General features: G+C 35.6%; 1 protein-coding gene across 1 annotated transcript; it reads left to right on the plus strand.

The window, feature by feature from the left end:
* Window positions 1-644: 644 nt before the first annotated feature.
* Window positions 645-22,059, plus strand: LOC120171991 (ferredoxin-thioredoxin reductase catalytic chain, chloroplastic-like). The gene is made up of 6 exons (XM_039179579.1): window positions 645-918; window positions 19,806-19,918; window positions 20,141-20,190; window positions 20,320-20,391; window positions 21,323-21,383; window positions 22,007-22,059. Exons 1-6 carry the CDS (start codon window positions 822-824, stop codon window positions 22,049-22,051), a joined length of 438 nt encoding a protein of 145 aa, XP_039035510.1. The 5' UTR covers window positions 645-821; the 3' UTR covers window positions 22,052-22,059.
* The last annotated feature ends 5,306 nt before the right edge of the window (window positions 22,060-27,365 follow it).

The raw sequence follows: 27,365 nt of genomic DNA on the forward strand, positions 1-27,365 counted from the left end.
TAATCATATATTAATAAATAAGAATAATGAATGTCACATCATATATAAATATTAATAAAATAAGTCATGATGATTAAAATATGAGCAATTTGAGGGATTAAAATGGAAAACTTTTAAAGTTTAATGATTAAAATGGGAGAAAGAATATAATTGAGTGATGAATGATGTAATTTTTCCATTTATAACAATATTAAACAGAGTTAAATGGTCACATTGAGTTATTTTGTGAGTTAGAGGGCCAAATTGATTGCTAAAAATATGATGTTGGTCTGTTTGACGTGCCACGTCAACACAAAATAACGAAGACGTTGGTCAACGACGGAAGACGTTGGTCAAAGGACTACATAAAAGACAACATTGAATTTTTTCCGAGTTGGAGGGTCACATTAATTCAAAAAAACAATAGGACCCCCATTGGCTTTTTTTTAATTCAGAAACCTCTCATGCCTTTTTTGCTTAAATTTTTTTATCTGAGTAATTAAAAAAATAATTTAATTATAAAAATAAAATACGATAATAATTGTATGACCAAATATATAGCTTACAAAAAAAAACTACTATGATGGATGACGATGAGTGGCTAGTGGCTGAAAGACCGACGAGTGGCTAGTGGCTGAAAGACCGACGAGTGGCTTATGTAATTTGTTGGTTGATATTCTTAAAAACAAGTGGTAAAGGGTGAGCCATTCAAATTTTTCGTAAAAACTTGGAAAACCCAAAATCAAATGATGATCTCATGACTCAACCAAATATCCGGAACTATAAAAAGCACATTCCAAGAAGAAGTTGATTAAACTTTAGCTTCCTTTGCAGTTAAAGCCATGACTCTACAAGCAAGTTCCTTCAACATTGGAGGTATTTCTTCTCTTCCTTGCCCTCCAAAAACTTCCCGTCATCACTTTGTGATCAGAGGTAGAGGTAATAACTTCGCTTGTTTTAGTGAATTCCCAAGTTTTGTATCATCATCTTTAGCTATAATTTGAAGTGTTTGAGCTGTATTTTTGGTTTTTTGACTTGGGGTTTCAGTCTTATGAGTTTAAGTTTCAGTCTTATGATTTTAAGTTTCTTCCCTTTTTGTTTTTAGCATTTGATGAATTGGTGCTACACTGTTGGTTCTTTGTTTGATAAAATTCCTGGGGTTTCAATATCATGTGATTATTGTTGGTAATGCTCAATCCCACATAGTATTGGAAACACTATTGGGAATAGTATTTAAGGCTTGGCTTTCCCACTTCCTTGTTGACTGATAGAGAATAAGGGGGACTCTCGCGCACTGCCGCCGCCGTCCGTCTCGTCTCGGCACGGCACAGCACGGCTCGTGGACGTGGTCGTGGTCGTGGTGTTCGACACGTCCGCGCGGATACTATCTTTTTTGAGAAAATTCTTGAGAAATTTCTCTTTGAAAGAAACAAATGGAAAAATGTGAAAGATTTCAACTGATATTTATAGGCTGCTGAGGACTGTTTAATTTCAAAGGATAACATCTGGTTTATGAGAGTTATCAGAAATTAAACAGCTTTTCCTAAATTAAATAAAAAACGTTAAGATGTATCTGGACTGATTTCCAGCTTTGTACAGAGGAGACAAGCTGTTAATATCAGGAGTTACAGGAGTTATTTGATTTAATTCCATGGGTTACATGATATAATTTCGGGAGTTATAACAGCTGAACAATGATGCAATGAACCTTGACTATTTTTTAGTCAGGTTCATCTAGACGTTTCAGCTGTTACAAAAGAAGAGATTTAATCCTGAAATTTTATGGACGATTTTAACCCTATTTCTAGCCTATAAATAGAGGGCTATATTCAGCTTCTCAGCTCACTCTTAAACATTCACAATTCACTTACAAAATTGTTTTCTACAATTCTCTCTGTGAGTTCTCTCTAAGTGCTTTCCAATCAAAAGAGCAATACCACCAGTAGTCCACTCCGGTTTCGGGTGTACGAAATTCAGAGCGACCGTGTTAACCTCGAGGGACGGTCCGCCTACTACAGTGATTACACACATCGGGGCCAATTCGTTTATAAGGAAGTGGTTTTTACCACGACACGGTTTATGAATTTGTTCCTTTTAATTACTGTTTATATTTCCAGTCAATGCTAATGGTGTAGTTTTGCAGTTCATATATCCAACAATTTAGAAACGAATTGCATATACAGCAATCATGACAACACCTTTGAGCAAACTAATCCCCGATCTTTCCAAGCTCGATGCACTTGATAGAAAGAATTATAGAAGGTGGTCCCAAAGAATCCTGATATTTTTCGAGCAACTTGATCTTGACTATGTGCTGCTCAAGCCACCACCTACCATGCCACCAACCCTAGCTGCCGGTAATGATGCGAATGTGGTCCTCAATGATGATGCCTTAGTAACCGCCGCCGCCGCTCTCACTACCTACGAGAAATACGAGAAAGACAACTAGACGGTGCGAGGATATCTGCTCAGCCACATGTCAAATAAACTATTTGATATGTTCCTTAGAGAAAGGAGTGCCAAGGCAATATGGGACACTCTCGACAAAAAGTATGGTGCGGATGATGCGGGCATCAAGAAGTACGTTGTTGGCGAATGGCTCAAATTCTAGATGACAGACGACAAACCAATAATGGATCAAGTCCATGACTATGAGAACTTAGTCGCTGACATCATCGCTGAAGGGATGCAAATGTGTGAGATGCTGCAAGCCAATGTACTCATTGAGAAGCTGCCCAAGTCATGGTCCGACTACCGTAACTCTCTTAAGCATAAGAAGAGAGACATTTCGCTTGAAGAACTTGTGGGCCATATTAAGATTGAAGAAGCCAGTCGTTTAAAAGATAAGCTTACTAATTCTATGAGTAATTTATCTTTTAAAGCTAACTTGGTTGAGTCTAAATTTAGGAAGATCATGAAACGTGGGAATCAAGACAAGAAGAAGAAACCACAGAAGGCTACCAACTTCAAGAAGTCAAGAAAGGCCAAACCGGAAGGAAAGACGTTCAAGTATTATGTATGTGGTTTACTCGGCCACAAAGCTTACCAATGCCAACACCGATCAGACCGCCAGAATGACAACAAGCCATAGATGCACGTTGTAGAAGAAGATGATGAGATCATTGCTGCGGTGGTCTCAGAAGTTAATCTGGTGGAGAACATTTCAGAATGGGTAGTTGACACTGGCGCTTCAAAGCATTTCTGCGCAAGGAATAAGTTTTTCACCGAGTTCGAGGATGGGAACAGTGGTGAACGTGTTACATGGGGAACTCTAGCAGTTCTGAAGAGCTAGGCAAAGGCAAGGTTTTACTCAAGCAGACGTCTAGTAAATATCAAGCTTTAAATAATGTTCTTTATATACCTGCCTTGCGTAGAAATTTGATAAGTGGTGGGCTTTTGAATAAGGCAGGCATTAAGTTAGTTTTTGAGGCAGATAAACTTGTACTTTCCCGAAATGGTGATTATGTGGGGAAAGGATTTTTAAGCAATGGTTTATTTGTCATTGAAACTCAATTTAATGAAAATAAAACTACCACTTCTGTTTATATTGTTGAATCCATTGATATGTGGCATGCTAGATTAGGACATGTGAATATTCATGCTTTAAAGAAATTAATGAATATGAATGTTATGCCTAAACTAGACACAACTAGCTTTAACAAATGTGAGATTTGTGTAGAAGCTAAGCATACTAGACCTCACTTTAAGAATGTTTATAATAGAAAGACTGAATTGTTAGAACTCATTCATATTGATCTAGCAGATTTTAAAAACACTGAAAGTAAAGGAGGAAAACACTACTACATAACTTTTGTAGATGATTATTCAAGATATACAAAAGTTTATCTCCAAAGAACTAAAGATGAAGCTGAAAACTTCTTTCTTATTTATAAGGCAGAAGTAGAAAATCAGTTAGATAGGAGAATCAAACGGGTTAGATCTGATAGAGGTGGTGAATATGGATCTAATTTTTTAAAAGATATTTTTGAAAAGAATGGCATAATTCATGAAACTTCAGCCCCCTATTTTCCTCAACAGAATGGTATAGCCGAAAGGAAAAATAGAACTTTAAAAGAGATGATGAATTCTTTACTAATAAGTTCAGGGTTATCTGATAACATGTGGGGGGAAGCCATTCTATCGGAAACACATATCTTGAACCGAGTTCCTCATAAGAAATTAGATTCTACCCCATATGAATTGTGGAAAAGATATGCTCCTAATTTACAATACTTGAAAATGTGGGGGTGTCTGGCCAAAGTGGGTTTGCCAGGCTTTAAGAAGTCCACCATCAGACCTAAAACTGTTGATGCAGTGTTTATAGGTTATGCTACGAATAGTGTTGCATACAGATTCATGCTTTTACAAGATTATTCTATTTGTGAGTCAAGGGATGTTGTTTTCTTTGAAAATACTTTTCCTTTAAAGGAACCGAGAATGAATATTGAAACACAAATAGAATATATTCCATCCACTTCTTCTAGTAATCCTTCTAGGTCTTCTGAACAAATTGATTTCGAGCCTAGAAGAAGTAAAAAGCAAAGAGTTGAAACCTCTTTTGGACCAGACTTAATTACTTCCTTTGTTTCTAAGATAAATGATTTAGACTCCATTTCAGATCCTATAACTCAAATTTTTCTGTTAGATGAGGATCCTAAAACTTTTGAAGAAGCTATAAGATCTATCGATGCTAGTTTTTGGAAAAGCGCTGTTACTGATGAACTAGAATCGATAATGTCTAATCATACTTTTGAAGAAGCTGTAAGATCTATTGATGCTAGTTTTTGGAAAAGCACTATTAATGATGAACTAGAATCGATAATGTCTAATCATACTTGTTAATGATGAACTAGAATCGATAATGCCAGATGGTTCGATTCAGCGGTAAAAGGCAAGGTTAGTCGTCAAAGGGTTCACTCAAAGGTTTGGTTTAGACTACTTTGATACATATTCTCCCGTTACAAAAATCTCAACGATTCGTGATTATTTGTACTAGCCTCTATTCATAAGTTGCAAGTACATCAAATGGATGTTAAGACTGCTTTCTTGAATGGAGATCTAGATGAGGAGATTTACATGGAGCAGCCACTAGGTTTTGAAGCACCTGGTATGAAAGGCAAAGTCTGTAGACTCAAAAAGTCACTCTATGGACATAAGCAGGCATATGAGAAATTTCATAAAACTATTCTTAGTTTTGGTTTTGTTGTGAATGGTTTGGATGCTTGTGTGTATTCGAAGATGTTTGACACTGAATGTGTTATCATAAGTCTTTATGTTGATGACATGTTGATTTTCAGTTCTAACATTGAGTCCATTAACAAAGTTAAAAATTTCTTGTCCACTAAGTTTGAGATGACAGATTTGGGAGAAGTAGATGTAATCTTAGGAGTCAAAGTTACCAAAACTGAGAAGGGATTTTCTTTATTTCAAACACATTATATAGAGAAAGTGCTAAAGAAATTTGTCAGTTTTGATGTCGTCCCTGTTCGAACTCCTTATGACCCTAGCATACATCTAGTTAAGAATAAAGGAAGTAGCGTTTCCCAAACTGAATATGCTAAGTTAATCGAAAGCTTAATGTTCTTAATGAACTATACTCGGCCTGATATTGCTTATACTGTGAGTATACTGAGTAGATATACTCATAATCTGAGTGGTGAGCACTGGATTACTCTTAAACGCTTACTGAAGTATCTTAAGGGTACTTTGGATTGGAAACTTGAGTTTGTTGGCTTTCCTGCGGTACTGGAAGGATATTGTGATGCCAAATGGGTTTCTGATAATGATGAGGTAAGCTCTACGAGCGGGTATGTTTTTACTTTGGGTAGAGCAACAATCTCCTGGAAATCATCAAAGCAGACTTGAATTGCTCGTTTTACTATGGATTCAGAGTTTATAGCTCTTGACCTAGCTGGGCAAGAAGCCGAGTGGCTCAGAAGTTTGTTAGCAGATATTCCGTTGAGGGGAAGACTAACTCCTCCAGTTTCATTATTGTGTGATTCACAAGCTGCGATATGTGTGGCTAAGAACCAAGCTTACAATGGTAAGAAAAGAAACATTCGTATAAGACATGAGTCAGTGAGACACTTAATAAAGAATGGAGTGCTCTCTTTAGAGTATGTGAAGTCGGAAAGGAACCTAGCAGATCCACTTACCAAAGGGTTAAGTCAGAAGCTGGTCCTAGATTCATCGAGGGTGATGGGTCTAAAGCCCATTGATTGAGGAATTCATGGTGGATACCCAACTTAGTTATCTAAGTTCCATGTGGTCAAACAAAACCATGGAAAGACTCATAGTGCACATTCCTACTGCCTATCCCTATGACGAATAATGTGCATGCTCAGGATGAGCTTAAGTGCTCTTAATAAATTCATAGCCCAGGCTTTGGGTGGTCTTAGTGAGAAAGACTTGATGAATTTACCGATTTTGGCTAATATCTATTCTTAATAAGTTCATAACCCAGAGTGAGTGGGTAGGAAATGATGAACTTACCTACAGAAAGTTGATTTTGTTAAACTCTTAATAAATTCAAATCCAAGTATTTGGATGGTTCTAGTGAGAAGGACTTATTGAATTTACCGATAAATGAGGTTGATTATTTATTCTTAATGACTTCTTAGCCCAGAGTTTAGGTGGTTCATTAATAATGAACTTGAAGAAAGTCACCATACCCTTTGTGAGGTTGAGCTATTATTAAAGCTCTTAATTATTTCATATCCCTTTTTAAAGGGTGGTTTATGTTGAGATAAACTTGATGAAATAACCTACGTAAGTGAGAAGGGTTAGCCACCTTCTATGAAAAATGTTGGGTCATTTTTCTAGCACACTTACTAGAATCCTGAGGTAAGATGGCTAAATATATAATATATATCTTACACATCGAGGACTTAGGTGGATGAAGGGGTTAGTTGTGTGTTATGAGTTTACCCTGATCTTAGAAAGTTCCAGACTAGTTTCACTTATCTAAGAGAAGGATTGCTCATCATCACTATGTACTAGTTCCAGATATGTTCACTAGTGCTTAAGAAACTAATCTCGCTATTGCTCTTCTGGAAAGTTTGTTTTCGAGTTTCAGAAGATTTCTTTCGCATTAGTGGGGGAATATTGGTAATGCTCAATCCCACATAGTATCGGAAACACTATTAAGAATAGTATTTAAGCTTTGGCTTTCCCACTTCCTTGTTGAGTGATAGAGAACGAGGGGGACTCTCGCACACCGCCGCCTCCGTCTGTTCGTCTCGTCTTGGCTCGGCTCGTGGTCGTGGTAGTGGTGATAGTGTTCGACACATCCGCGCGGATACTATCTTTTTAGAGAAAATTCTTGAGGAATTTCTCTTTGAAAGAAACAAATGGAAAAATGTGAAAGATTTCAACTGATATTTATAGGCTGCTGAGGACAGTTTAATTTTAAATGAGAACAGTTGGTTTATGAGAGTTATTATAAATTAAACAGCTTTTCCTAAATTAAATCAAAAACGTTAAGATGTATCTGGACTGATTTCCAGCTTTGTACAGAGGAGACAAGATGTTATTATCAGGAGTTACAGGAGTTATTTGATTTAATTCCATGGGTTACATGATATAATTTCGGGAGTTATAACAGCTGAACAATGATACAATGAACCTGGACTATTTTTGAGTCAGGTTCATCTAGACATTTCAGCTGTTACAAAAGAAGAGATTTAATCCATAAATTTTAAAGACGATTTTAACCCTATTTCTAGCCTATAAATAGAGGGTTATATTCAGCTTCTCAACTCACTCTCAAACATTCACAATTCACTTACAAAAGTGTTTTCTACAATTCTCTTTGTGAGTTCTCTCTAAGTGTTTTCCAATCAGAAGAGCAATACCACCAGCAGTCCACTCCGGTTTCGGGTGTACGGAATTCGGAGCGACCGTGTTAACCTCGGGGGACGGTCCGCCTACTACAGCGATTACACACATCGGGGCGAATTCGTTTCTAAGGTAGTGATTTTTACCACGACACGGTTTACGAATTTGTTCCTTTTAATTACTATTTATATTTCTAGTCAATGCTAATGGTGTAGTTTTGCAGTTCATATATCCAACAATTTAGAAACGAATTCCATATACTGCAATCATGACAACACCTTTGTGCAAACTAATCCCCGATCTTTTCAAGCTTGATGCACTTGATGGAAAGAATTATAGAAGGTGGTCCCAAAGAATCCTAATATTCTTCGAGCAGCTTGATCTTAACTACGTGTTGCTCAAGCCACCACCTACCATGCCGCCAACCCCAGCTACCGGTAATGATACGGATGTGGTCCTCAATGATGATGCCTTAGCAACCGCCGCCGTCGCTCTCGCTACCTACGAGAAAAACGAGAAAGATAACAAGACGGTGTGAGGACATCTGCTCAACCATATGTCAAATAAACTATTTGATATGTTCATTAGAGAAAGGAGTGCCAAGGAAATATGGGACACTCTCGACAAAAAGTATGGTGCGGACGATGCTGGCATCAAGAAGTATGTTGTTGGCGAATGGCTCAAATTCCAGATGACAGACGACAAGCCAATAATGGATCAAGTCCATGACTATGAGAATATAGTTGCTGACATTATCGCTGAAGGGATGCAAATGTGTGAGGTGCTGCAAGCCAATGTACTCATTGAGAAGATGCCCAAGTCATGGTCCGACTATCGCAACTCTCTTAAGCATAAGAAGATAGACATTTCGCTTGAAGAACTTATGGGCCATATGAAGATTGAAGAAGTCAACCGTTTAAAAGATAAGCTTACTAATTCTATGAGTAATTTGTCTTTTAAAGCTAACTTGGTTGAGTCTAAATTTAAGAAGATCATGAAACATGGGAATCAAGACAAGAAGACGAAACCACAGAAGGCTGCCAACTTCAAGAAGTCAGGAAAGGCCAAACCGGAAAGAAAGACGTTCAAGTGTTATGTATGCGGTTTACCCGGCTACAAAGCTTACCAATGCCAACACCGATCAGACCGCCAGAATGACAACAAGCCACAGATGCACGTTTTAGAAGAAGATGATGAGATCATTGCTGCGGTGGTCTCAGAAGTTAATCTGGTGGAGAATATTTCAGAATAGGTAGTTGACACTGGCGCTTCAAAGCATTTCTGCGCAAGGAAGGAGTTTTTCACCGAGTTCGAGGATGGGAACACTGGTGAACGTGTGTACATGGGGAACTCTAGCAGTTCTGATGTGCTAGGCAAAGGCAATGTTTTACTCAAGCTGACTTCTGGTAAAACTCTGGCTTTAAATAATGTTCTGTATGTACCTGTCTTGCATAGAAATTTTATAAGTGGTGGGCTTCTGAATAAGGCAGTCATTAAGTTAGTTTTTGAGGCAGATAAACTTGAACTTTCCCAAAATGGTGATTATGTGGGGAAAGGATTTTTAAGCAATCGTTTATTTGTCATAGAAACTCAATTTAATGAAAATAAAGCTACCACTTCTGTTTATATTGTTGACATGCTAGATTAGGACATGTGAATATTCATGCTTTAAAGAAATTAATGAATATGAATGTTCTGCCTAAACTAGACACAACTAGCTTTAACAAATGTGAGATTTGTGTAGAAGCTAAGCATACTAGACCTCACTTTAAGACTGTTTCTAATAGAAAGACTGAACTGTTAGAACTCATTCATACTGATCTAGCAGATTTTAAAAACACTGAAAGTAAAGGAGGAAAACACTACTACATAACTTTTGTAGATGATTATTCAAGATATACAAAAGTTTATCTCCTAAGAGCTAAAGATGAAGCTGAAAACTTCTTTCTTATTTATAAGGCAGAAGTAGAAAATTAGTTAGATAGGAGAATCAAACGGGTTAGATCTGATAGAGGTGGTGAATATGGATCTAATTTCTTAAAAGATATTGTGAAAAGAATGACATAATTCATGAAACTTCAGCCTCCTATTTTCCTCAACAGAATGGTATAGCCGAAAGGAAAAATAGAACTTTAAAAGAGATGATGAATTCTTTACTAATAAGTTCAGGGTTATCTGATAACATGTGGGGGGAAGCCATTCTATCGGCAACTCATATCTTGAACCGAGTTCCTCATAAGAAATTAGATTCTACCCATATGAATTGTGGAAAGTATACGCTCCTAATTTACAATACCTGAAAGTGTGGGGGTGTCTGGCTAAAGTGGGTTTGCCAGACTTTAAGAAGTCCACCATCGGACCTAAAACTGTTGATGCAGTGTTTATAGGGTATGCTACGAATAGTGCTGCATACAGATTCATGCTTTTACAAGATTATTCTATTTGTGAGCCAAGGGATGTTGTTTTCTTTGAAAATAGTTTTCCTTTAAAGGAACCGAGAATGAATATTGAAACACAAATAGAATATATTCCATTCACTTCTTCTAGTAATCATGCTAGGTCTTCTGAACAAATTGATTTCGAGCCTAGAAGAAGTAAAAGGAAAAGAGTTGAAACCTCTTTTGGACCAGACTTTATTACTTCCTTTATTTCTGAGATAAATGATTAGACTCCATTTCAGATCCTATAGTTCAAATTTTTCTGTTAGATGAGTATCCTAAAACTTTTGAAGAAGCTATAAGATCTATCGATGCTAGTTTTTGGAAAAGCGCTGTTAATGATGAACTAGAATCGATAATGTCTAATCATACTTGGGAATTAGTTGACTTGCCTAAGGGATTTCAACCAATCTCTAACAAATGGGTCTTCCGGAAGAAACTAAGGCCAGATGGTTCGATTCAGCGGTACAAGGCAAGGTTAGTCATCAAAGGGTTCACTTAAAGGTTTGGTTTAGACTACTTTGATACATATTCTCCCGTTACAAAAATCTCAACGATTCGTGCATTATTTGCACTAGCCTCTATTCATAAGTTGCAGGTACATCAAATAGATGTTAAGACTGCTTTCTTGAATGGAGATCTAGATGAGGAGATTTACATGGAGCAGCCTCCTAAACAGTGGTATGAGAATTTTCATAAAACTATTCTTAGTTTTGGTTTTGTTGTGAATGGTTCGGATGCTTGTGTGTATTCAAAGATGTTTGACACTGAATGTGTTATCATAAGTCTTTATGTTGATGACATGTTGATTTTCAGTTCTAACATTGAGTCCATTAACAAAGTTAAAAATTTCTTGTCCACTAAGTTTGAGATGATAGATTTGGGAGAAGTAGATGTAATCTTAGGAGTCAAAGTTACCAAAACTGAGAAGGGATTTTCTTTATGTCAAGCACATTATATAGAGAAAGTGCTAAAGAAATTTGACAATTTTGATGGCGTCCCTGTTCGAACTCCTTATGACCCTAGCATACATCTAGTTAAGAATAAAGGAAGTAGCGTTTCCCAAACTAAATATGCTAAGTTAATCGGAAACTTAATGTTTTTAATGAACTATACTCGGCCTGATATTGCTTATGCTGTGAGTAGACTGAGTAGATATACTCATAATCCGAGTGGTGAGCACTGGATTGCTCTTAAATGCTTATTGAAGTATCTTAAGGGTACTTTGGATTTGAAGCTTGAGTTTGTTGGCTTTCCTGCGGTACTGGAAGGATATTGTGATGCCAACTGATAATGATGAGGTAAGCTCTACGAGCGAGTATATTTTTACTTTGGGTGGAGGAGTAATCTCGTGGAAATCATCAAAGCAGACTTGTATTGCTCATTCTACTATGGAGTCAGAGTTTATAGCTCTTGACCTAGCTGGGCAAGAAGCCGAGTGGCTCAGAAGTTTGTTAGCAGATATTCCGTTGTGGGGAAGATCGACTCCTCCAGTTTCATTATTGTGTGATTCACAAGCTGCGATATGTATGGCTAAGAATCAAGCTTACAATCGTAATAAAAGACACATTCGTATAAGACCTGAGTCAGTGAGACACTTAATAAAGAATGGAGTGCTCTCTTTAGAGTATGTGAAGTCGGAAAGGAACCTAGCAGATCCACTTACCAAAGGGTTAAGTCGGAAGCTGGTCCTAGATTCGTCGAGGGGGATGGGTCTAAAGCCCATTGGTTGAGGAATTCATGGTGGATACCCAACTTAGTTATCTAAGTTCCATGTGGTCAAACGAAACCATGGAAAGACTCATAGTGCACATTCCTACTGCCTATCCCTATGACCAATAATGTGCATGCTCAGCATGAGCTTAAGTTCTCTTAATAAATTCATAGCCCAGGCTTTGGGTGGTCTTAGTGAGAAAGACTTGATGATTTTACAGATTTTAGTTGAATATCTATTCTTAATAAGTTTATAACTCAGAGTGAGTGGGTAGGAAATGATGAACTTACCTACAGAAAGGTTGAGTTTATTAAACTCTTAATAAATTCAAATCCAAGTATTTGGATGGTTCTAGTGAGAAGGACTTACTGAATTTACCGATAAATGAGGTTGAATATTTATTCTTAATGACTTCTTAGCCCAGAGTTTGGGTGGTTCATTAATAATGAACTTGAAGAAAGTCACCATACCCTTTGTGAGGTTGAGCTATTATTAAAGCTCTTAATTATTTCATATCCCTTTTTAAAGGGTGGTTTATGTTGAGATAAACTTGATGAAATAACCTATGTACGTGAGAAGGGTTAGTTGCCTTCTATGAAAAATGTTAGGCCATTTTTCTAGCACACTTACTAGAATCCTGAGGTAAGATGGCTAAATATATACTTTGTATATATATATCTTACAAATCGAGGACTCAGGTGGATGAAGGGTTAATTGTGTGTTATGAGTTTACCTTGATCTTAGAAAGTTCTAGACTAGTTTCACTTATCTAAGGGAAGGATTGCTTATCATCACTATGTACTAGTTCCAGATATGTTCACTAGTGCTTAAGCAATTAATCTCGCTATTGCTCTTCTGGAAAGTTTGTTTTCGAGTTTCAGAAGATTCATTTCGCATTAGTAGGGGAATGTTGGTAATGCTCAATCCCACATAGTATTGGAAACACTATTAGAAATAGTATTTAAGGCTTGGCTTTCCCACTTCCTTGTTGAGTGATAGAGAACAAGGGGGACTCTCGCGCACCGCCGCCACCGCCGTCCGTCTCGTCTCAGCTCGGCACGGCACGGCTCGGCTCGTGGTCGTGGTCGTGGTAGTGGTAATACGTGTCTTCAACACGTCCGCGCGGATACTATCTTTTTAGAGAAAATTCTTGAGGAATTTCTCTTTGAAAGAAACAAATGGAAAAATGTGAAAGATTTCAACTGATATTTATAGGCTGCTGAGGACTGTTTAATTTCAAATGATAACAGCTAGTTTATAAGAGTTATCAGAAATTAAACAGCTTTTCCTAAATTAAATCAAAAACATTAAGATGTATCTACACTGATTTCCAGCTTTGTACAGAGGAGACAAACTGTTAATATCAGGAGTTACAGTAGTTATTTGATTTAATTCCATGGGTTACATGATATAATTTCGGGAGTTATAACAGCTGAACAATGATGCAATGAACCTGGACTATTTTTTATTCAGGTTCATCTAGACGTTTCAGCTATTACAAAAGAAGAGATTTAATCCTAAAATTTTATAGACGATTTTAACCCTATTTCTAGCCTATAAATAGAGGGCTATATTCAACTTCTCAACTCACTCTCAAACATTCACAATTCACTTACAAAATTATTTTCTACAATTCTCTCTGTGAGTTCTCTCTAAGTGCTTTCCAATTAGAAGAGCAATACCACCAGCAGTCCACTCCAGTTTCGGGTGTACGGAATTCGGAGCGACCGTGTTAACCTCGGGGGACGGTCCGCCTACTGCAGCGATTATACACATCGGGGCGAATTCGTTTCTAAGGCAGTGGTTTTTACCACGACACGGTTTACGAATTTGTTCATTTTAATTACAGTTTATATTTCCAGTCAATGCTAATGGTGTAGTTTTGCAGTTCATATATCCAACAATTTAGAAACAAATTCCATATACTGCAATCATTACAACACCTTTGAGTAAACTAATCCCCGATCTTTCCAAGCTCGATGCACTTGATGGAAAGAATTATAGAAGATGGTCCCAAAGAATCCTGATATTCTTCAAGTAGCTTGATCTTGACTACGTGTTGCTCAAGCCACCACCTACCATGCCGCCAACCCCAGCTGTCGGTAATGATGCGGATATGGTCCTCAATGATGATGCCTTAGCAATCGCCGTCGCCGCTCTCACTACCTATGAGAAATACGAGAAAGACAACAAGACGATGCGAGGACATCTGCTCAGCCACATGTCAAATAAACTATTTGATATGTTCCTTAGAGAAAGGAGTGCCAAGGCAATATGATACACTCTCGACAAAAAGTATGGTGCGGACGATGCGGGCATCAAGAAGTACGTTGTTGGCGAATGGCTCAAATTCCAGATGACAGACGACAAGCCAATAATGGATAAAGTTCATGACTATGAGAATATAGTCGCTGACATCATCGCTGAAGGGATGCAAATGTGTGAGGTGCTGCAAGCCAATGTACTCATTGAGAAGCTGCCCAAGTCATGGTCCGACTACCGCAACTCTCTTAAGCATAAGAAGAGAGACATTTCGCTTGAAGAACTTGTGGGCCATATGAAGATTGAAGAAGCCAACCGTTTAAAAGATAAGCTTACTAATTCTATGAGTAATTTATCTTTTAAAGCTAACTTGGTTGAGTCTAAATTTAAGAAGATCATGAAACGTGAGAATCAAGACAAGAAGATGAAACCACATAAGGCTATCAACTTCAAGAAGTCAGGAAAGCCCAAACCGGAAAGAAAGACATTCAAGTGTTATGTATGCGGTTTACCCGGCCACAAAGCTTACCAATGCCAACACCGATCAGACCGCCAGAATGACAACAAGCCACAGATGCACGTTGTAGAAGAAGATAATGAGATCATTGTTGCGGTGGTCTCAGAAGTTAATCTGGTGGAGAACAGTTCAGAATGGGTAGTTGACACTGGCGCTTCAAAGCATTTCTGCGCAAGGAAGGAGTTTTTCACCGAGTTCGAAGATGGGAACACTGGTGAACGTGAGTACATGGGGAACTCTAGCAGTTCTGAAGTGCTAGGCAAAGGCAAGGTTTTACTCAAGCTGACTTCTGGTAAAACTCTGGCTTTAAATAATGTTCTGTATGTACCTTCCTTGCGTAGAAATTTGATAAGTGGCGGGCTTCTGAATAAGGCAGGCATTAAGTTAGTTTTTGAGGCAGATAAACTTATACTTTCCCGAAATGGTGATTATGTGTGGAAAGGATTTTTAAGCAATAATTTATTTGTCATAGAAACTCAATTTAATGAAAATAAAGCTACCACTTTTGTTTATATTGTTGAATCCATTGATATGTGGCATGCTAGATTAGGACATGTGAATATTCATGCTTTAAAGAAATTAATGAATATGAATGTTCTGCCTAAACTAGACACAACTAGCTTTAACAAATGTGAGATTTGTGTAGAAGCTAAGCATACTAGACCTCACTTTAAGACTGTTTCTAATAGAAAGACTGAACTGTTAGAACTCATTCATACTGATCTAGCAAATTTTAAAAACACTGAAAGTAAATGAGGAAAACACTACTACATAACTTTTGTAGATGATTATTCAAGATATACAAAAGTTTATCTCCTGAGAACTAAAGATGAAGCTGAAAACTTCTTTTTTATTTATAAGGCAGAAGTAGAAAATTAGTTAGATAGGAGAATCAAACGGGTTAGATCTGATAGAGGTGGTGAATATGGATCTAATTTCTTAAAAGATATTTGTGAAAAGAATGGCATAATTCATGAAACTTCAGCCTCCTATTTTCTTCAACAGAATGGTATAGCCGAAAGGAAAAATAGAACTTTAAAAGAGATGATGAGTTCTTTACTAATAAGTTCAGGGTTATCTGATAACATTTGGGGGGAAGCCATTCTATCGGCAACTAATATCTTGAACTGAGTTCCTCATAAGAAATTAGATTCTACCCCATATGAATTGTGGAAAAGATACGCTCCTAATTTACAATACCTGAAAGTGTGGGGGTGTCTGGCCAAAGTGGGTTTTCCAGGCTTTAAGAAGTCCACCATCGGACCTAAAACTGTTGATGTAGTGTTTATAGGGTATGCTACGAATAGTGCTGCATACAGATTCATGCTTTTACAAGATTATTCTATTTGTGAGTCAAGGGATGTTGTTTTCTTTGAAAATAATTTTCCTTTAAAGGAACCGAGAATGAATATTGAAAAACAAATAGAATATATTCCATCCACTTCTTCTAGTAATCCTGCTAGGTCTTCTGAACAAATTGATTTTGAGCCTATAAGAAGTAAAAGGCAAAGAGTTGAAACCTCTTTTGGACCAGACTTTATTACTTCCTTTATTTCTGAGATAAATGATTTAGACTCCATTTCAGATCCAATAGCTCAAATTTTTCTGTTAAATCAGGATCCTAAAACTTTTGAAGAAGCTATAAGATCTATCGATGCTAGTTTTTGGAAAAGCACTGTTAATGATGAACTAGAATCGATAATGTCTAATCATACTTGGGAATTAGTTGACTTGCCTAAGGGATTCAAACCAATCTCCAACAAATGGGTCTTCCGGAAGAAACTAAGGCCAGATGGTTCAATTAAGCGGTACAAGGCAAGGTTAGTCGTCAAAGGGTTCACTCAAAGGTTTGGTTTAGACTACTTTGATACATATTCTCCCGTTACAAAAATCTCAACGATTCGTGCATTATTTGCACTAGCCTCTATTCATAAGTTGCAGGTACCTCAAATGGATGTTAAGACTACTTTCTTGAATGGAGATCTAGATGAGGAGATTTACATCGAGCAGCCACTAGGTTTTGAAGCACCTGGTATGGATGACAAAGTCTGTAGACTCAAAAATTCACTCTATGGACTTAAGCAGGCTCCTAAACAGTGGTATGAGAAATTTCATAAAACTATTCTTAGTTTTGGTTTTGTTGTGAATGGTTCGGATTCTTGTGTGTATTCGAAGATGTTTGACACTGAATGTGTTATCATAAGTCTTTATGTTGATGACATGTTGATTTTCAGTTCTAACATTGAGTCCATTAACAAAGTTAAAAATTTCTTGTCCACTAAGTTTGAGATGACAGATTTGGGAGAAGTAGATGTAATCTTAGGAGTCAAAGTTACCAAAACTGAGAAGGGATTTTCTTTATGTCAAGCACATTATATAGAGAAAGTGCTAAAGAAATTTGACAGTTTTGATGTCGTCCCTGTTCGAACTCCTTATGACCCTAGCATACATCTAGTTAAGAATAAAGGAAGTAGCATTTCTCAAACTGAATATGCTAAGTTAATCGAAAGCTTAATGTTCTTAATGAACTATACTCGACCTGATATTGCTTATGCTGTGAGTAGACTAAGTAGATATACTCATAATCCGAGTGGTGAGCACTGGATTGCTCTTAAATGCTTACTGAAGTATCTTAAGGGTACTTTGGATTGGAAACTTGAGTTTGTTGGCTTTCCTGCGGTACTGGAAGGATATTGTGATGCCAACTGGGTTTCTGATAATGATGAGGTAAGCTCTACGAGCGGGTATGTTTTTACTTTGGGTGGAGCAGCAATCTCGTGGAAATCATCAAAGCATACTTGTATTGATCGTTCTACTATGGAGTAAGAGTTTATAGCTCTTGACCTAGCTGGGCAAGAAGCCGAGTGGCTTAGAAGTTTGTTAGCAGATATTCCGTTGTGGGGAAGACCGACTCCTCCAGTTTCCTCCAAGCTTACAATGGTAAGAAAAGACACATTCGTATAAGACATGAGTCAGTGAGACACTTAATAAAGAATAGAGTGCTCTCTTTAGAGTATGTGAAGTCGGAAAGGAACCTAGCAGATCCACTTACCAAAGGGTTAAGTCGGAAGCTGATCCTAGATTCGTCGAGGGGGATGGGTCTAAAGCCCATTGGTTGAGGAATTCATGGTGGATACCCAACTTAGTTATCTAAGTTCCATGTGGTCAAACGAAACCATGGAAAGACTCATAGTGCACATTCCTACTGCCTATCCCTATGACGAATAATGTGCATACTCAAGATGAGCTTAAGTGCTCTTAATAAATTCATAGCCCAGGCTTTGGGTGGTCTTAGTGAGAAAGACTTGATGAATTTACCGATTTTGGCTAATATCTATTCTTAATAAGTTCATAACCCAGAGTGAGTGGGTAGGAAATGATGAACTTACCTACAGAAATTTTGAGTTTGTTAAACTCTTAATAAATTCAAATCCAAGTATTTGGATGGTTCTAGTGAGAAGGACTTACTGAATTTACCGATAAATGAGGTTGAATATTTATTCTTAATGACTTCTTAGCCCAGAGTTTGGGTGGTTCATTAATAATGAACTTAAAGAAAGTCATCATACACTTTGTGAGGTTGAGCTATTATTAAAGCTCTTAATTATTTCATATCCCTTTTTAAAGGGTGGTTTATGTTGAGATAAACTTGATGAAATAACCTATGTACGTGAGAAGGGTTAGTTGCCTTCTATGAAAAATGTTAGGCCATTTTTCTAGCACACTTACTAGAATCCTGAGGTAAGATGTCTAAATATATACTTTGTATATATATATCTTACAAATCGAGGACTCAGGTGGATGAAGGGGTTAGTTGTGTGTTATGAGTTTACCCTGATCTTAGAAAGTTCCAGACTAGTTTCACTTATCTAAGAGAAGGATTGCTCATCATCACTATGTACTAGTTCCAGATACGTTCACTAGTGCTTAAGCAACTAATCTCGCTATTGCTCTTCTGGAAAGTTTGTTTTCGAGTTTCAGAAGATTTCTTTCGCATTAGTGGGGGAATGTTGGTAATGCTCAATCCCACATAGTATTGGAAACACTATTGGGAATAGTATTTAAGGCTTGGCTTTCTCACTTCCTTGTTGAGTGATAGAGAACAAGAGGGACTCTCGCGCACGGCCGCCGCCGTCCGTCTGTCTCGTCTCGGCTCGGCACGGCTCGGCTCGGCTCGTGGTCGTGGTAATACGTGTCTTCGACACGTCCGCACGGATACTATCTTTTTAGAGAAAATTCTTGAGGAATTTCTCTTTGAAAGAAACAAATGGAAAAATATGAAAGATTTCAACTTATATTTATAGGCTGCTGAGGACTGTTTAATTTCAAATGATAACAGTTGGTTTATGAGAGTTATTAGAAATTAAACAGCTTTTCCTAAATTAAATCAAAAACGTTAAGATGTATATGGACTGATTTCCAGCTTTGTACAGAGGAGACAAGTTGTTAATATCAGGAGTTACAGGAGTTATTTGATTTAATTCTATGGGTTACATGATATAATTTCGGGAGTTATAACAGCTGAACAATGATGCAATGAACCTGGACTATTTTTGAGTCAGGTTCATCTAGACGTTTCAGCTGTTACAAAAAAAGAAATTTAATCCTGAAATTTTATGGACGATTTTAACCCTATTTCTAGCCTATAAATAGAGGGCTATATTCAGCTTCTCAACTCACTCTCAAACATTCACAATTCACTTACAAAAGTGCTTTCTACGATTCTCTCTGTGAGTTCTCTCTAAGTATTTTTCAATCAGAAGAGCAATACCACCAGCAGTTCACTTCGGTTTCGGGTGTACGGAATTCGGAGCGACCGTGTTAATCTCGGGGGACGGTCCGCCTACTGCAGCGATTACACACATCAGGGCGAATTCGTTTCTAAGGCAGTGGTTTTTACCACGACACGGTTTACGAATTTGTTCCTTTTAATTACTGTTTATATTTCCAGTCAATGCTAATGGTGTAGTTTTGCAGTTCATATATCCAACAATTATGTGAGTCAAATTTGTCTCTTTTTTGTTCACTTCGTTTGGGGTTCTTTGATTATGTATTTCAGTGGAACCATCAGAGAAATCTGTAGAAATAATGAGGAAATTCTCGGAACAATATGCTCGTCGTTCAGGCACATATTTTTGTATGGATAAGGGAGTGACTTCTGTTGTTATCAAGGTATTTTTTTAGACTCAGCTCTTCAATGATTGAACTGAATATCCTTATTTTGTATCTCAGTTTCGAAAAATCTTCACAAATGAAGTCATTACCTGGTTTTAACCCTGCCTTAAGTGAAACATTCAGAGGGCTGAATTGCAGAGGATTCACCCTTTATCCATCAAGTCCACACATCTTTTCATTCCATGATAAACAAAAACTTATTTTAGGATATTTGGACAGGGATTGGCTGAGCATAAAGATACTTTGGGTGCCCCTCTCTGCCCTTGTAGGTAAATATTTCCTCCATGATATCTCTATCTTGTTCCAGATTATTAGATCCCATTACACTCAAGTATCTTGACATATATAGCTATGTAAGACTCAATAACATTTTTAAATGTAAATCCAAATTATTACAGCCATTATGACGACAAAGCTGCTGAGGCCGGGCAGGGTTTTTGGAACTGTCCATGCGTTCCTATGAGAGAAAGGTGAATACATTGTCACGATATCTTTTAATGTATGTTCCTTATGTAAATTGGTCTGACTGCTTGAGTTGTATGGGAAGTCCAGAAGTAGATATATCTTTCGTTTCATCCTAGAAATATGTAGTTGATAACGACCTTCGTAACAAGGTGACCAGTGCTAATGTTATTCGTATAGAAGAACCTTTTGAGATCCCCAATTTAACAATGTTTGCCTGTCACTTTTCTGATCATTGACTTTAGTGGAAGCTTCTGAACTGGAGGGCACTGTTCTGATGAACTAAGTTATTTCATGAAATTAAGAAAGGAACTTTAATGTCATGATTGAGATTGATTTCAAAGAACTTTCGTAAGGTAGTTGTAGCAATGAAGGTATTACATGGGGAAGGGTTTACATGATACTTTAACGATTCAAAGTAATTCTATTACAAGTTGAAAAAGAAATTTGCTGCTAAGTAAAGGGGGTTTATGTCGAAGGTTGTAACATGAGTTTTGGTTTATCGTGGCAAAAGGTTCTAAGTATTTACTTGGGATTTAATTTCTGATTCATGCACTTACACTTCTGTTTCATGCATTTTATTCTTTCTGATAGCAAGGGAAGTTATTGTATGATTTGAAAGTTTGCAGTTCATATGATAACAGTTAAAGCATCGCTTTGTTGGAGGCTGTTGCACAAGCTATGTTTTTCCGAATCTTCCTTTTTCTTGAAATACTCGTGTCGGTGTCGGATATATTTTAAGACATGGATATGAGGATATGACCCTACAAGGATCCTCCAAATACGTGGTAAATCTTGAGAGAAAGTTGAAAATAGCTTTGTTGGAACACATATTTGTCCGACGCTAAATGCTCTTTCTCATTAGTTTCTACGGTTACTATGCCAATTTCACTAGTCTAATCTAAGTTCTTTTACTCAATGTATACAACTATTTGGCAGGAGAGAATGTCACTGCATGCTCTTTCTCACTCCAGAAAATGATTTTGCTGGCGAAGATCAGGTATTTATTGGGTTCCTAGATCTTTTTCCTTGGTCATGTTGCTTTGGCTCTTCGTTTTTCTTGAAGCACTCGTAGCCATCATATTTTCGGAGATGGGAATTGAGATATAACCCTCCAATTACATGGAAATCGTGAAAAGAAACTAAACATACCCCTGTCCGATATATACTCATATCTGAAACTTATACATGAGTAATTAAACTACTTGGCGGGTCCTTGTTCTATAACCTTAGGAGCAAATTAATCCTTCTACCATAAAAGTGTGCCATATTTTCACCATGTCAGGTTAAAACACGCTAAATCAGCATTGTTAATGTTCAAAGTTCCTGCCGTTTAAAATTGCATCTCTTTGCTTCAAAATTAAATATGTTGAGGTCCAACATATGGGATGGTGGTTCAATAGGTTATGGACGATTCAACGCTTTGAAATATTTTCCTAAGGGACTAAATTGCTCACATTTATGTAACTAATTTGTACTTAAGCTGATAGTGCAGGGACTTGCAAGTTAGTTTAAGTTGCCGAAGTTTGAGTAACATAGTTTCGTCGTATTTGGTAGCATCATGTAAGTAGCAGATGTTTTCTTGCAGTTTGTGCTCTGACTATATATGTATACTTGGTGCAGTCCATCACAATGGAAGAAATCAAGGAAACAACGGCAAACATGTAGCTCTTGAGTTTAACTTTTCTAAACAATCTTAACTTGTATTTTCCCCCAACCTGACGCCAGACAGAATAGTGATTATCCTGCAAGTGCTCTAACAGATGATTCACAAGAGAAAATTCACCCAAAATAAACCAAAGAAAAAAAAAAGTCTCTAGCGTTTAATAAAATATTATCAAATCAAAACCACCCCAAAATCAGTCCACAAGCCGGACTGTTATAGCCAAAAATCGTCTTTATTCGAATTTTGTCAAAAATAGCAAAATCCCGAAAATCACTCTAAATTGAAATTCGAAATAAAATAAGCAATCTCCAAAAAATCCGGCCTAAATCGGATTTAAATTGACTTCCTATTTGACAATCGAAATATTACCATAAATAGTAAAAAATATCTAAATCTAGTGATTCGGAGGGGAAAACGACAGAATTTGAGGTTAAAAAAAATGCCACATGGAGCGTAGCTCGATGTGGAGAGCGTGCGCGTCGAAAAGAGCTTTCCGGATTGGAGTCTTATGCGCGATTCTGACATCTGTAACCAAAGTTATGGCCAAAAGACTAAAACATACTCAAAACGACCCCAATGAGGAACATGTCACAATCAATTCCCGCCTTTGCGTTGATCTGCCAATTCATGGTATCTCAGCGTCATCAAGGTGCAATCTGATAGCTCAGCATCATCTGTCTCGGATCTCCCTGCATCACAACCCAATAGGGTAATTGTATCTCTACATCAATAGAGTAACTTTTGTTTTACCTCCCATATGATCTGGAATCGCAGTAGTTAACCTCTTTGTTGTATCTATGTTTTTACTGTTCTTCAGATGCATCCTTACTCTGATTGCTTCTGCTTAATAGGTTAGGTTGCAATTGCAGCATCAGTTTTGGATTTTTTAAAATAATTTGGTGTTGATTACAAGGTATATTTATTCATAATCTTTTTTAATAACTGACAACACATACATTCTACAGACGTAGTTACTTGTGCTCAGGACCTCAAGGGAGAACAACACTCAATTTACTCTAAATATGGGTATAAGACGTAATTTTAGATTTTAGTATAAGATAATGATGTTTGGTTTACAAATATTATAGGCAGTTGATGGTGTAATTAGGGAAGGGTATAAGATTTTATATTAAAGAAATGAATTAATAAATTTTAGGGAATAAAAAATATCAAAAGAATATAAAAAAATGAAAAATTTAAAACTTGAGAGGGTGATTAGCCCTGCCCCTTCGGTCTATACTTGATATCAAAAGAATATAAAAAAAATGAAAAATTTAAAACTTGAGAGGGTGATTAGCCCTGCCCCTTCGGTCTATACTTGGGTGCAATATCATTGCACCTTATTTCATCCGTACTTTTAAGGTTGTTGGTGTAGTCTTAGATTTTATATTAACTGACCTTTTATTATTTTAATTATTTTTCTCAAAATTTATGTGTAATTTTAGACACTAATATCTCTTATTATACATATTTTAATAGTTTATTTATTAAAGTATTCTATAAATTAAAGGATTGATCAATTTTGTTTATGTTTTTGTATATTTTTCATCACTAAATTTAGAAAATATAATATTTGATCATTTTTATTTTTATTTAATTAATATGTGGTCACTAAGAGTTAATTGTTGTTAAACCTTTAATGGATTGTTAACGTAACACAATAAATATATAAAATTTTAAAAAAAATATAAACTACACAAATAATCTCTAATATTTGAATAATTTTTTATTTTCTCTGATAAATATCTAAAATCTCTTTTCCAAACCAATCACACTTCAAATAAACATCAAATTTTATCTACCAAGTGGATTTAAAAATGTATTTGAAAATCTTTAGACATATGGTAAACAATTAAAAATATTTGTATAAATTTAAGAGATAAGTTAAATCAAAAAATGATGAAAATGTTAATTACATGAAAACCGGTCCTTTATCTTTAAAATATTGGCTTAATTAAAAAATAATTGTTTAAAACTCTAACCCTAATCTTAACATCTCCATTGCCGGCCACCTTCTCTGTTGTCAAATGGTTACCCACTCGTTATCGTCCATCCACTTATCGACCAACGCTTAAATCCTTCTAATCCCTAAAATCCTCGATAATCAAATCTCTGACTCCTAATCCTAATTCTAATCAACGTCGTCTGACCATAAAATAATTAGTGCATTTGTGTATTTTTGTTGATTTGAGCCAGTAAACAATTGTATTTTGAGTTGATTGAAGTCCCCAGACAGCTTGCGTTTATCATTGGTGCAAGCTTCTCCTGTATTTTGCGTTGATTTAAGTCATAAAACAACTTACATTTGGTTATCAAACGACGATGGCGCAAGCTTCTCCTGTAGAGGCCGTTTAATGCGATGATGGCTAATGGGTAGAGATTGGGGGCGATGGCTAAGATGGGGCCAGACGGCAATGGATAGTCGACAAGTTTTGGGGTTTAAAACATTTAGGGGGTCTCTGATATTTTAGAAATTTTAGGGGTTTATGATATTTTAGAAGAGTTTAGGAGTTCTTTAAAAACAATAATATTTTAAAAATTTTTCTAAAAATTAAAATTATATAAAATTAACACGTGTTGTTTAACAAAACTTTTTAATGGTAGTTACAAACGAGATAAATTTGTAACGTTAGACACTTAAATTATTTGAAATAATATTTAAACACCACTTAAAAAATAATATAATTTAAACATTTATTTTCCCTAAAATATTTTATTCCTTCTTTATCTTCCTTTCATTCTTCCGTACAGGTCTAATAAACGACCTTCTCCTACTATGCAATTTTCCTCTTCCCAATTCCAAGTAGGAATGTGAAATTAGGTAATCGTTTCTAAGTAGGGATATGAAACTAGGTAATCGTTCAGGTTTCGGTCGGATACTGTCAAGTCATATTAAATCAGATACAAGTCGTGTCAGGTCAATTTGATGGTTTGACTCGGATCATATTGGGTCCAAGTCAAATCAGTTCGGGTCATTTTCAGGTTGATTTGATATCAGATTAAGTTCGGGTTCAAGTCAGATTAATTTCAGTTCAGATCGATGTCAGTTCAGGTAAAAAGGGCTCATGTTCGAAGTAGTTAAATACGGAGTTAATTCAGGTTCGGATGGACTTTAGTTGGATCTCGTTAGAATAGGTCACAACATTGACAGACAAAATTCAGGTCGGATCTTACTGCATACAGATTGACTTCAGGTCGGATCGTTTTGGGATTAATTATTTTTCTCCTTTCATGAACGTTGAATTGTAATTTCTAATTGTATATGATTTAGAGTAAAATACCAAAATATAAATAATTATGGACCAATTTTGATAAAAATATAATTTTAAGGACTATATTGATCAAACACGAAATTACAAACAAAAATTTAAATAAACTAAACAACACACATTGATGAGGGATCGAATCCAAATAATTATAAATGTGAAGTTGAAATTAATATAAAAATGGACTAATTTGCTTCCATTTAAAAAGTTGGTGAACAAAAGTTTATAGGGTTTGGAGATTAGAATATAATTTATAAAATTTGAAATGAAGTTTATTATGTAATTTATAGGGTATGAAGTAAGTTACAAAAATATAAATAAGTATGGACCAAGTTTAGATATAAATATAATTTTAAGGACTAAATTAAACAAACACTAAATTACAAATTAAAATTTTAAATAAATTAAACAACATAGAGGGAAAATCGAAATAATTATAATATATATTATATATGATGCATATATATATATAAAAGTTTAAAGTATATAAACTATAAAAATATATCAACTATATTGTGTGTGTATATATATATATATATAAGGTATATAAACTATATACTATAAGTATATATATATTAAAGTAGATAATTAAACATCAATGACTAAAATAAAAGATTCAGAAAAAACATTCACATTTAATAATTATGCACATTAATGAAAGAAGGGAAATTAAAAGCAATTAGAATGTATACATAATTAAATTGCATTGAATTGAAATTTTAAGAAGAGATTTATAATTAAACCATAATTAATTAAATAAATCAAAAACCAAATTACAAAGTAGAAAAATGATGATTGTTAGAGGAGCATAAGCCTAATTAACTCAAAAAATATTATTGAACACTGATCTCACTTTGGGCCAACTTCTAGATTTGCCAAAAATATTAAATAATAAATTTGACACCAAATTTTTTAAATTTTCCTCTAAATTCTCAAATTAAAATTTCCCAAATAAATATTTTTCTTTTAAAAAGTTTTTTCCCACCATTTATTTGAATATATATATATATATATATATATATAATATCAAATAAATTCATCTTATTTGTATATTTTAAAATTTTATATTTAAATTATTAATCAATATTACAAGAAAAATAAATTAAACTTATAAATATTTAAATTATTTATATAATCTAATAAAATCATGTTCAATAAATAAATTACTCAATTAAATTAATTTAATAACTATAATTAAGATTTATAATATAAGGATTATAATTAATATAGAAAATAAATTTATTAATTTAATTATCATAAGTAACAATTTGTTTACATTTTATAAAGTAATCATATTAATTATTATAGTTTATTATAAATTTAAAATATCTCGCAACTTCTCCAATTGTAACTTATAAGTCAAGTAAATATCAAACCAGGTAAATATTAGATCAGGTCAATAACAAGTAAGATTATTTACAGGTTGAGTTAATTACAGGTCAGGTTCATAACAGGCCAGGTTGATAACAGGTTGAGTCAATTACAGGTCAGGTTCATAACAGGCCAGGTTGATAACAGGTTGAGTCAATTACAGGTCAGGTTCATAACATGCCAGGTTGAGTCAATTACAGGGTAATACTAGTTATTTACCAAGTTAATCTTGGGTTCATGTTCATATAAGTCGGATGTAGGTTGGGGTTGATTATCATATTATCGGTTCAATTCAGATTCATGTCGTTCTCAGATTGGGTACAGGTTGGTTCAGATCCATAATTTTCAGGTCTAACTCGAATTCAAGTCAATATCAGTTTGGGCTCGAATCAGTTTTGGATCACCACCACTCAAGTCACAAATATTTTTAACTTAAATCAATTTCAATCAATTTTATAGTTTGTGTCAACTTTTTACCTAGGGATAGGCATGGGTCCGGATTTTGGTCCACCCGACCTGAGAACAATGACTCCACCCGAATTTCGACTCGACCTGCATAAAACAATATTTCACCCAACTCGAACCCAACCCGATATATAACTTAAAAACTGACCCAACCCGATTTAATTTTTCATTTAATAAAATATATTTAAAAAATAAAAACACAAGAAATCAAATT

The sequence above is a fragment of the Hibiscus syriacus genome, unplaced genomic scaffold, assembly GCF_006381635.1.
Source record: "Hibiscus syriacus cultivar Baekdansim isolate YM2019G1 unplaced genomic scaffold, ASM638163v2 tig00111841_pilon, whole genome shotgun sequence".
NCBI lineage: Eukaryota > Viridiplantae > Streptophyta > Magnoliopsida > Malvales > Malvaceae > Hibiscus > Hibiscus syriacus.

What these genes read in the sequence shown, in the direction of transcription:
- LOC120171991 (XM_039179579.1), top strand. Translation starts at nt 822, where the DNA reads ATGACTCTACAAGCAAGTTCCTTCAACATTGGAGGTATTTCTTCTCTT. An exon ending in TGACTTCTGTTGTTATCAAG is followed by an intron (nt 19,919 to 20,140) that starts GTATTTTTTTAG and finishes ATATTTGGACAG; the next exon opens with GGATTGGCTGAGCATAAAGA. An exon ending in GCCCCTCTCTGCCCTTGTAG is followed by an intron (nt 20,191 to 20,319) that starts GTAAATATTTCC and finishes AAATTATTACAG; the next exon opens with CCATTATGACGACAAAGCTG.